Source organism: Lipotes vexillifer, unplaced genomic scaffold, assembly GCF_000442215.2.
Source record: "Lipotes vexillifer unplaced genomic scaffold, Lipotes_vexillifer_v1.1 scaffold1469, whole genome shotgun sequence".
In the NCBI taxonomy this organism is placed as follows: Eukaryota; Metazoa; Chordata; class Mammalia; order Artiodactyla; family Lipotidae; genus Lipotes; species Lipotes vexillifer.
The window spans coordinates 519,853-531,870 of NW_006770161.1; the positions used below are offsets into that span (position 1 = coordinate 519,853).

At 40.7% G+C, this 12,018-nt stretch overlaps 1 protein-coding gene across 1 annotated transcript in view; it reads left to right on the plus strand.

Moving 5' to 3' along the window:
• The window catches only part of BOD1L1 (biorientation of chromosomes in cell division 1 like 1), a 54,793-nt gene that overhangs the window by 301 nt on the left and 42,474 nt on the right, over positions 1–12,018 (plus strand). The window contains exons 2-6 of the mRNA XM_007446038.1: positions 1–87; positions 5,264–5,388; positions 9,807–9,997; positions 10,480–11,094; positions 11,660–11,809. The exon at positions 1–87 is cut by the window's left edge and continues 25 nt beyond it. Of these exons, the coding sequence (XP_007446100.1) occupies positions 1–87; positions 5,264–5,388; positions 9,807–9,997; positions 10,480–11,094; positions 11,660–11,809 (1,168 nt within the window). The remainder of the gene's footprint in view (positions 88–5,263; positions 5,389–9,806; positions 9,998–10,479; positions 11,095–11,659; positions 11,810–12,018) is intronic.

The window sequence follows — 12,018 nt, forward strand, 5'->3', positions numbered from 1 at the left end:
CTCGTGGCCATGATCGTGAACCACCTCAAAAGTCAAGGGCTCTTCGACCAGTTCCGCAGGGACTGCCTGGCCGACGTGGACACCAAGGTTCGGGGCGCGAGGTGCTGCGGGCGTGCGGGGACAGGGGAGGACCCGCGGGCCGCCTTGATGGGCAGTCTACCACATCCGTCGATGGGCCGGCGGCGCCTTGGCTTCCCCTGCCGAGGCTCCTCTGAGGCGCGTCTCCTGCCGAGCTCCCTGTGCAGCCGCTTCCTCTCTGAGCTGCTACTTTGTGCCCGGCACTGTGCAAGGCACGCTGTGTTCATTCATTCGCTTAGCCTTTCGTTCGTTTAACAGACTAGCGTTAAGCACCTCCAACGTGCTAGGCACTGCTTAGATGCTGGGAATGTAGAGGTGAGCAAGACGGAGGCACTGTTCTTTTGGAGACTGTTTTGGAAACATTACCGTTAACTGTGCTTTCATCTCTGATTCCCACCCCGCCCCCCCCGCCACGTTTACTTTGTATCCAAGTTATTTTTGCCTTCTTTCGAAGATTTCTGGCAAGGATCAAATCTTTGTCCTTTGCAGAAATTACTAAGTGGTAATGAATCAAATTATTTGCAGTGTGCATTGCTGGACTTTATGAGGGGTGCAGGGGTGAAGAGGCAGAGCTGGGGAGATCAGGACTTTCGTTTCTACCGATGACTGATTTAGGTAGCTTAGGCCAAGTCACTTCTCTAACGTGAGAAGGGAGGTGGGGTGAGGGGTGAGGAGCAGAGAAAACTGAGGAAAGGATGGAGGAGAGGGAGCAGCAGATAGTGAAGTGGAAGAAGGACTGGACAAAAGAGTGAGTTCCGAAGAGTAAGTGGTAGAAGGGAAAGGTCAGCACGGTGGTTCCCTGTACAAAAAGAGTTAGGGGCTAGGAAGGGGAAGGGATTTTGTACCAAATGTCAAAGTGAAAGGAGCATTAGCAGGAACAGGTAAACTTAGCTGGTTCTGCAAGGGATGAGTAGAGGACACCAGGAAGGAGCACTCAGTGAGGTGGATGGAAACCCAGTAGGGTCTGGAAGCAAGTGAAGCAGGAAGCTTCTGTTGGAAACAATTGTTTTCCTTTCTTTTTTTTTTTTTCCCTTAGGTCTGGTTTGGTTCACTGGTTTTAGAGTTTTGATGGGGTGAGGGTTTTCTCATAGTGTGTTCAGCTGTTCTAAAGAACGTTTCTTTGAGAAAAGTGTTTTGTGGTGAACTGCACACAATTCCTTTATCTTCTCTGGGAAAACCTTCCTGACATGTGGGAACATCTTCCCTTTTAAAAACTCTGGCCCACCTTGTAGACCAGCTAATGTGCCTTTTTTGAGTTGTCAGAGTTTCTGCACCACAGAAAATTCAGTTTACTTGGGGATATTTATCTATGTAGGAAGTATTGATATGTAGTTTTCTCACTTTTAGAGAATACGCACAACCACCTTTTTGAAAATAATGCCTATTGCCTCTTCCTTCCTTCCTTCCTTCCTCCCTCCCTCCCTCCCTCCCTTCTTCCCTTCCTTCCTTTCAAAGGACATGTCCAAGTAAATGTTACCCAACTAAATAAAGCTGGTTATTTGTATCCGGCAAGTAGAAATTTCACTTTGCTCTTCTCAGAAACCTACAAATCTGTGTGTTATTGTGTATGCAGATTGAAAATTTAATATGCTGATGGTGGGGGCGAGGGGGCTGCAATGTCTAAGGCTCAACTTTTTCTTCATCCCCATCCCCACTGAGTGTTATTGCTGTATCTGTAATATCCCTGCCAGATCCTCTCAAAGTGGAGTCTTAAAACATTTCTTGGGCGGGAAGGAGGGAAGCTCAGGGCTTTGACAATCTAATGAAAACTAGGGAATATGCACATATTCACATTAACATGCAGCCATAAGATCCAGCTAATGGTGAGGCTCCTCTGCTGTAGACTACCAGTTCCCAGACCCCTGGAGCAAGCTGAGAGGTTACAAAGCCATTCTGACCCCTTTGCACTGAGTAGAGTATGAGGAGGGAAAATCAAGGGAGGCCCATCTTTCTGTCCCAGGCAGGGAGCTCACTGACCAAGTAAATATGGCATCTTTCACCCCAGGTGGTAAAGGCCAATTTTTGGATACTTTCTCAGTTATAAATGGCTCCTGGTCACTATGATTATTGTCTATTTCTTTTTAGATTCAAAAGGAAAATAGAAGACAGAAGTATATAAGTTTATTCACCCAACAAATACTTATTATGTACCAGGCATTGTTTTAGGTGCCAGGGATATAGCAGTGAACACAAAGTCCCTGCTTATATGGAGCTTGAATCCCGGCAGAGAGAAACAGACAATAAATAATATGTGAGAGGTTCTATGGAAGAAAGAAAGCAGGATGAGGGTGGAAAGGATCGCTGATGTGTTTTGAGTAAGTTGTTCAGGGAAGATTTCAATGAGATGACATTTGAGCCATAACTGAAGGAGCTGTCCAGCTATCAGGGCTGAGGGTTCCAGGTGGAGACCACTGCAAGTGTGGAAGGCCTAAGGCAGAACCTACTGAGGAAGAAAGTGACAGGAGGTGAGGTAGAATTGCCCCTCCCTCCCTCCCTCCCTTCACAGATCTGTCTGGCCTTGGAAGCCTTTGTAAGAGTTTGGCGCTTACTGGAGCTGAGAAGCCACTGACAGGAGTTGAGCAGAAGAAGAACATGATCTGACTTTCATTTTAGATAGCTTGACCTCGTATAATTATTAACAGTGTCCCCTTTGCACCCAGTCATGATCTGGTTTGGACAATAAATTAATATGGTTACCCTAAATTTAGAAGATTGGCATTAGCTGCACTGTGGAAAACAGACTTCAGATGAACAAGGGTAGCGCAGGGAGGTCAGCAACAATAATCTAGAAAGGAGATGATAATGCTCTGGACCAGAGTAGTAGCAGTGAAGCAGGAGGGAAGTGGTCAGGTTCTGGCTGTTTTTTGATGCTAATGCTGACAGGATTTGCTGATGGTTTTGGAAGAGGGGTGGAAGAGAAAGGGAGGAAGGAAGCAAGGAGGACATCAAGGCTTTTGACTCGGAGCTCTGGAGAAGGAAGAGGAGATAGATAGCTATTCCCAGAAGAGTAATGGAAGCTAAAATATTTCTCTAGTCACTAGACTTTTTACCTAAAGTAGAACTTAGAAACCAGGAGAATTACCTGTTGTAGTTCAGATTGAAGCTTGTTTTATGGGGCAGCTAGAGTGCTAAATTTGTTGTGATATTTGAGCCTAACTGTTTCTGAGATTTGGGAATACTGCAAAGAAGAATTATGTTTTAGAATCATTGGGGAGAAAATTAATTTTCATTCACATTGGTTTTGGATAAATGGAGAAGAACATGAAAAATGATCGTGAGACCGTTTTTGGTAGGATTGAACATAGGTATTAGCAAAAGTCTGGAAATTGGAAGAGATGAAGGGGTGTCACAGAGGGATAAAATCTTTATCATCTGTGTTACCTAGATAGTTACCCAGTCATCTCACCTGACGACTTTTCAGTTGCTTATCTGCCTAGCAGTGTGGAAAGGTGTGTGGAAACAAAGATTGAAAGAGTGGGAGGAACAGGCTTACATTTCAGTAGGGAGATAAATATCCCCCCTCTCCCCAAAATATAGTACAACACAAGAATTACTTGAGTGACAGTATGTATAGGAGATAGTTGGTACATGGGAGAAGGGCCACAGAAGCCTACCTTGGTTGTCAGGATGACTTCACAGATTTGGGTGAACTCCAAAAGTCAGAAATTTGCCAAATGGACAGGGAGAAAGAATGGTAGGTGTACAAGATTGAAGGCATGAGAACTTATCACTAGAGAATTAGCTTTGAAGGGTAAGGGAGCAAATAGCAGAAGACGAGGCTGTACAGTTTTGCTTAAAATCATTCGGAACACTCAAACTCACCTACGTTAAGAGCCACATAAAAGAAAGATATAAACAGCATGACATGTGGGGCACAGCTCGGAGGAACGAAGCATGCAGTCCTGACTGAGTGGTCAATCATTCCTTCTAGGCAGCATCCTTTTAAGATGAGATGACATAGTATGTGTCCTCTCTCCTGCTTCCCTTACGTCAGGAGTGCTCAGCTCTAGCACAGCTGACATTTTGGGCTGGATAGTTCTTTGTTGTGGGAGTCTGTCCTGTGCACTGTAGGATATTCAGCAGCATTCCTGGGTTTTACCCACTAGTTTCCAGAAGCACCCCCCTAAAAATATTGCCAAGTGTGCTCTGGGAGGCCATTCCTGCCCTCGACACACTGGATACCAGAAGCAACTCCCCTCAGCTGTGAGAATCAAAAATGTCTCCAGACGTTGCCTGATGTCCCCGCCCCACCCCGGGGCGGGGGGAGGGGGGCAACAATTGCTTCCAGTTACAAACTGGTGACCTACATCAAATTTAATGCCTAGCTCCAGTGGTTGCCACTTCATAATTTCTCTTGAATCCATGTCTTTCAGCCCGTTTTTGCCACCCCAGTACAGACCTTTATTATTCTAGTCATTGCATCCTTTCCTGAGTATATTTTGTGTCTCTTTACTCTTTCACCGTAGGAAGATTAAAAGCTTTATCAGAAAACTTTTAATTTATCAGAAAGTTTTCATCAGAAAGCTCAGCTATCACATATCACTCTGCTTATATGTGTTGTGGGTTCCCATTCTCTACCCCATAATTCCAGACTTCATATACAGGTCCCCAGATCCTTCCAGGCCCTGGCCCCAAGCTCTGTCTCCAACTTCATTTCTCTGCTTTTTTATAGTCTCTTCTCCATCCAAATTGGATTTAACAGTGTGGGGGGCTCCCTAATGCTCCTGACCCCACGTTTTCTCATTTACGTGCTCTTATATTGTTGGGTATACCTGCAAGGCCTGCCTTTCCTGGTCCCAGCTGCGTTGTGAAACTCAGGTGCCATGTTCTCAACGAAGGCTTACTTTCTCTGCTCCTCTCCCTTTCTTTGCTCCAAATCATCTAATAGTAACACTTATTGGTATCTTATTTTCTAGTCCCTTGTCTGTAAATAGGAGGTATGTCTGTCTTCTTTGTATTCCTCATCTCCAAACATATTGTCTTAGACAAAATAAATGGTATTTGAATGACTCTGAAATTATCCTGAAGCAGGATTGTCATAAACTGTGAAACTTTGTTGCCACATTGACACTGTAATCTAAGAAATGTTTAACACTGTTAAAGATACTCAAATTCCTGAGACTATCAATATTGTATAACAATGGAGATTTTTAACATTTATGTCTTTTTTCTTCTTTCTTTCTAGCCTGCCTATCAGAATCTGAGACAACGTGTTGACAACTTTGTTGCAAACCACTTAGCAACTCATACATGGAGTCCGCACCTCAATAAGAACCAGCTAAGAAACAATATTCGACAGCAAGTGCTCAAGTAAGCCTGAGAATTGCAGAGTTTCTACAAGGGCTTGAGAATGTCACCATATACTTACCCTGAAAGCAGAGACATTGTGCAGAAGTTTGTTCACCTGGTGATAACTTTGTCAAGTTTGGTGTGGCTACTTTATATTATGATACAGTGTGATTTTAGAGTAGGTGCTAATCACTTCACATTTCCCCCATAAATTTAACAGTCTGATTTCTCCTGTAGACCTTTGGAAATATTGAGAGAAGGGAATGACAGCGTGACTTGAAAAAAAAAAACCCCTCTAGATATGATATGAATAGATGGTTAATGCCAGATAGGTAAATGTATCCTATACAGTTACATTCACAATTATTCTCTTGGCCCTAAAAGAGCAGGCTTTATTATTCCTGATTTACAAATAAAGACATTAAAGGTCACTGAAATTAAAACATTTTTCCCTGATTTAAGGCTGTGTCTTCTGTGTTCTAATATTGCCCCTCTCTTTTTCTTTTTTCTTTTTTCTTGCATTTTACTGTGATTTTACCTGTGCTTTTTAACGATGACATATCCAAAAAAGGTGGGAGAAGTGCATTTAGACATATCGGAGTCATTTTTGGTAAACATAAAGAGAGTTTAAAGCTGGAATGTTTAGAGGGACCTAAAAAAATCATATTTATTCCCCCAAAAGCAGATTAACAATATTATCTTGTTCTTGAATATAAGTATTTGCCAAGACAAGAAGACTTGGACCCTCTATCCCTGCTTCACACCCCAAAAAAGTGACTACAATGTTTAAAAACTGCCTTAGTCTCCCTGCCTTGACAAATATTTACGAAATGTGGCTTTTAAACAGTTAAACAAATGTTTTTACAGCTATTTATTTATTTATTTATTTATTTATTTATTTATTTAATTTATTTTTGGCTGTGTTGGGTCTTTGTTGCTGCGCGTGGGCTTTCTCTAGTTGCGGCGAGCGGGGGTTACTCTTCCTTGCGATGTGCGGGCTTCTCATTGCGATGGCTTTTCTTGTTGCACAGCATGGGCTCTAGGTGCACGGACTTCAATAGTTGTGGCACACGTGCTCAGCTGCTCCGCAGCATGTGAAATCCTCCCAGACCAGGGATCATATCCATGTCCCCTGCATTGGCAGGTGGACTCTTAACCACTGCTCCACCAGGGAAGTCTCTACAGCTGTTACCTCTTAATTCCCTCTTGTCCCTCAGGAACCTTGCACACCTACCTAGTGTGCTACTCCATTGGTAGTTCCACCCACAGGAAGCCCCACAAATAAAACTTTACACTCTGACTCAAAGACCCATTTAGCCACAAGTAATACTAGATACTAGGAGCCTGGGGGCTCAGACTCTGTGTCCTAGTAAATAAGAGAAGCGGGAAATTTGACAATAGTTTTGTTGTCTGCATTTGAAAGGATGTTCAGGAACCTATAAAAGAGTCCAGGTAAGATGAAAGATGCCATTAGAGGGCTGCATAATAATACCTTTTGGGAAAAAGTCAAAGCCTTTCCTGTTGGGTGGCAGGCCTGGTGGGGGGGTTACTCATTTCCAGACCTTCAGGAGAACAATAACCAAAATAGTAGGGGGATGGGAGGCTAAGGGTGGGATTGGGGAGGGAAGCTTACTGACACTGTCCATACTTTCAGAGCACTGTCAGGCAACAATTTGCATATCTGCTTCCCTCTCACAAAGGAAAACATTGCTTTAAAAGCGCAAGGGGAGAGTCTTGGATTCTTTTTTTTTTTTTTTCCATATATTGAGAGACTAAATGGAAGGCAAATTTCCTGGAATTTACTCCTTAGCATACAGAACCTATAAATTAGGGAAACAGTCATTTATTTTGTTCTTCAAAGGGAACTAAACTCAATCATGCCCATGTAAAATCAAGCACTTAAAATTGTTGTTGTACCAATATAAAGCATTGTTTTCACAGAATCTTGTTTGGTGAGGGATTGCTGGACACATCAGTAGAGGGTTCTTGTGACTGTCAGCAATTAACACTAGAGCAGTCCACCTATGGGTGATGAGGACTCTCTAGAGACGTTTTAGAACAGGGGAAATAGCTGTCTCTTGGGTAATATAGGCATTGCTGTTACTGGGATATCTATATTTTCTTCTAGCTCTGTTATTTATTTTTAATAGAACTGTTCTCTTATTTAAATTCCATTAGTAAATTTATGTCTCTTAAATAACATGTTAAAGTTTCTTAAAAGACTAGTTGTGTCTAACTAATGGTATAGGGATGGACTATCACCTATAAATACAATGTCAGACAGTTTTTCGAGAAATACTCAGTTGACTCTATTAGATTGAACCATCTACAATTGCCAATTTTGTAGGACAAAATAGTCTAATATTAGCAGTTTTGGATGGTTCAGTTTAATAGCCAATCTGCCAACTCAATAGACGGAAAAAAGTTTTATTTTATTCTATTTATGCATTCATTTATACAACAAAACCTAAAAATGCTAGGGAGCTCAGAAATAATGACCTTAACTGTACAGTGTTTAAAAGGAAGACAAGGAAGTAGCTTTAACCAAGACAGTGCCAGCTGCTGGCATTTTGGCTTTGCCCTTGAACCTAGAAGTGTGGCTTTTCCTCCCTCTGGTGAGGCAGCTCTGGCCACACCTCAATGAAGTGAGCCCACGAAGAGCAATGTGGTCGCTAGCACTGGCTTCCGTTTTTGTTTTTGTTTTTCCTTTAACATCTTCATTGGAGTATAATTGCTTTACAATGCTGTGTTAGTTTCTGCTGTATAACAAAGTGAATCAGCTATATGCATACATTTTTAAGATCAGAGCTGACCTCTGAGTGAGAGTAGACTAAAGTACACAAGGGCCCAGAACATAGGCATCAGGGAAAGACTGAAGCAGTAATTTGGAGGTGTGTGGGTTTTATTTTTTATTTTGTGCCTTTGTGCTTGTGCCTTAAATCAAAACATTTTTCAGATTGTTTGTCATTGCTTCTTTTCCACCTGCTACATTTTAAAGACACCTCTAAGATGTAACAACAATGTTTTCAGGATTTGCTTTTTTTTTGTTTTTTGTATTATATCTTAGAACTTTAGAAAGCAGGTTACCTACTTTGGGCAGTGTTGACTCATTTTTCTCTATGGCCCACATAAGTGGAATTATAGTATCCCAGGGCTACGAGGTGCCTCAGGAAATGAAAATCACAGCCTTCCTGCACTCCAGACAGCGCTGCACTCAGAAATAGCATTGCAAAGTATAAGGAGAGACACCTCACCCACTGTGCAGAGAGAGACACCTCACCCACTATGCAGGGAGAGCCTGAGGCCTCAGAGCTGCAGAAGACCAGCACCCCACTCTCCCAACTCTATCCAGGGAACTGTGACTCCTCAAGTTCTTTGTTAGAAAGGAACAAGGTGGAAGTGTGTTTCTTCAGATAAATTCACGTCATATTATTTTGCTCAGACACCTTTGTGATTTTCTGCACGTTTCAGACTTTACTGTCCCTTTTGCTCCTCTGTCTCTTATGTATGATATTTCTTTGTGCACTTTCTTCCCCTTCTCTTCTCTGGAAATCAAGCTTTCCTTAGGAAAGCTTTCGCAAATAATCTCAGACATAGCTAATAATAATAATATCCTACTCTTTTCCTACAGTATATGGTGTGTTCTAGTGCCTATGATGTTGTATTTTGTTTGTGTCTCTCTCTCCCACCAGAACAGGGACCAGATCTGATTTGTAGTGGCCCAGTGGCTAGCATGGTGCCTGTTGTGTAGATGCCACTCGTAACATAATTGTTGAATGAATACATCGTTTAGTTTTTATAGCAAGAAGACAATAAAAAGGCCAGAAGTCTTAAGTTTTATTTTTGTTCTTCTAAAGTTTTCTTTCTTTTTCTTTTTCTTTTCCTTTTTTGTAAGTTTGGTAAAGTTATACTTTGTGTATATTCTTCAGTTTTCCTGGAGGCTCTAATACTTAGAAGAGGCGTACATTTTTCTGGTAAAAAAAAAAAAAAAGAGGTTGCAGAATCCATAGATTTATTTTATACCCAGAGCTCAGCTTTAATGATCATTTATTCCTATCACTAAATGATCACTAAGGTCATTTAGTGAGATAAGCCATGGGCATGATTGAGGTAAGATAAGCATCACCTACAAGCCTGGTCTTTAGGTAATGTGCTGTGTCTAGTTCTAAGGGTATTTTGTTTTGCTTTTGTTCTGTCTGCCACTGGTGACACAGTGGTGGGAAGTTTACATATTTTTTTGCAGTATGGTGTATTAAATGCCACTGTATTGTGAAACGTATTTTCTTTTGTGTATTCTTTCTGTATATTCAAAGTGAATGGATTGGAGACAATTTAAAGTTGAACATATATGTAATAGATATGGCTTTACTTAAAAGTAATTAATGCAAATAATATAGTATTATCTTCTTCACCTTTCTGTAAATTACCCTGTGTTTCAGATCAGGAATGTTGGAGTCTGGTATTGACAGAATTATTTCTCAGGTTGTGGATCCAAAGATTAACCACACATTCAGACCTCAGGTGGAGAAAGCTGTGCATGAGTTTTTGGCCACACTAAATCACAAAGAGGAAACAGGTGGCAGCACAGCCCCCGATGATGAGAAACCAGACTCTTCCATCATTACACAAGGTGCTTTGCTTTTACTCTTGGTCAGTTCCATTGCTTTCCTTCTTGAACTGAGTATAAAGTTAGGGGTATTTAGTTCTTTAAAATATTTATCCATTTGGCTACTCTAGTGAAATTATATTTATTTTAATTATCACCCAGATTCTTCAACTGGCATAACATTTTTTTTTTAATGATGAGCATTTTAGTAATTGTATGTGTGTGTGTGTGTGTGTGTGTGTGTGTTTCAATAGAGGGGATAATTAAAATAATTAGAAAACACATCCTTTTTCTGAGAACTAGACTAGTCTCACATTTGCTGGTGCCTTTCCTAATATACTGTATTACAGAGGTAGAGAATTTAGAATGTGTTAAGTACTAGCACCAGTACCTGAAAGTCTAAAGGTGATGTATCATATGAAGATGACAGTGGCAAGTGGCCTTGATTCAGCAGAGGGGTTTACCTTCTGCATAAATTTATTCTAAAACATGTCTTTCCCTCGAAGGTGTCCCTGCCCCTGGGGCCAGTGCGAATGTGGCCAGTGATGCCATGTCAATCTTGGAAACCATCACTTCTCTTAACCAAGAAGCTAGTGCTGCCAGGGCTTCGACAGAAACGTCAAATGCAAAGACCAGTGAGAGAATATCCAAAAAACTCTCGTCTCAGCCAAGCACTGAGACTACTGTTGAGAAAGAGAGAACTTCAGAGGACACGGCTGATAAAGAAAAATCTACACCTGACTCTGCAGGGGAAGGACAGGAAACAGTCCCTAAGTCTGAAGAATTTAGTGATCTCTCTTGTCCAGTTGAAGAAATTAAAAATCACATAAAAGAAAGTAATAGTTCAGTTCTGCTAAATAAGGATGTTCAACAAGAAAGCAGTGACCAAAAAAATAAATCAACAGACAAAGGTGAAAAGAAGCCAGACAGCAATGAAAAGGGAGAAAGAAAGAAAGAAAAGAAGGAAAAGACTGAAAAGAAATTTGATCACTCAAAAAGGAGTGAAGATGTCCAAAAAGTAAAAGATGAAAAACAAGCAAAGGATAAAGAAGTAGAGTGTTCAAAACTTCCCTCAGAAAAAAACAATAATAAAGCTAAAACCAGCGAAGGGACCAAAGAAGGTAAAAACTTGGAAAAATCAACAACAGTTTAAAGAACAATGAGTGTCCATTGGGGGCACATCAGATTTGCTTTCAAATTTTAATAAAATGTATTTGATACATGTGTTTTAAAAGCCTGAAAACTCATACCCTCTTTGCTAAAAGATGAGCAATAAACATTTGTATATTTCTTTTCTATACTAATTTACCAATTCACAAAGTAAATGAACAGAGAAGTTCTAAACCTTATTATGTAACTCGTAATTTATTCATATACATTATTCCAAGCAACTTAATTCATAATCTTTCAAATATTAGATAGTAAATATTTCAGTTCCTTACTTAAAATTTCCTTTGTTTATATCATGAGTTTCGTTAATTTTACAGGATAATTTGCCTTTGTATTTTCTGCAAACAACTGTACCTTATTTGATATTGGTTACTAATGGTGAGGGATTATTTCTGAAGTTGAAGTTCTTTGACAGTATTTAAACCAGAAAATTTTAAATGTAATTTAGGAATTGGGTGCTGTGTGTATTCTTATATAACAAGATGATTTATTTTCTGTTATATTTCCTTCTTGAAGATTTCTCTTTGATAGATTCTGATGTGGATGGACTTACAGACATCACAGTTAGCTCTGTCCACACCAGTGACCTTTCATCTTTTGAAGAAGACACTGAGGAGGAAGTTGTAATGTCTGATAGCATGGAAGAAGGAGAGATTACATCAGATGGTAAAGCATTTTACTTAATAATGCCTTTGTGAAGCTTCCCATTGAGCAGTATTTGTATATTCAGACGGCTGTATCATGAAAGACAGTGTGGTACAGTGGCAAGAGCACGGGACTTTATAGTTGGAAGATTTGTTCCTGAGTCCCAGCTCCGAGGTTGTCTGTCTGAGCAAGCTTGGTAAGTTACTAAACCTCAACAAGCCCAGGTTCTC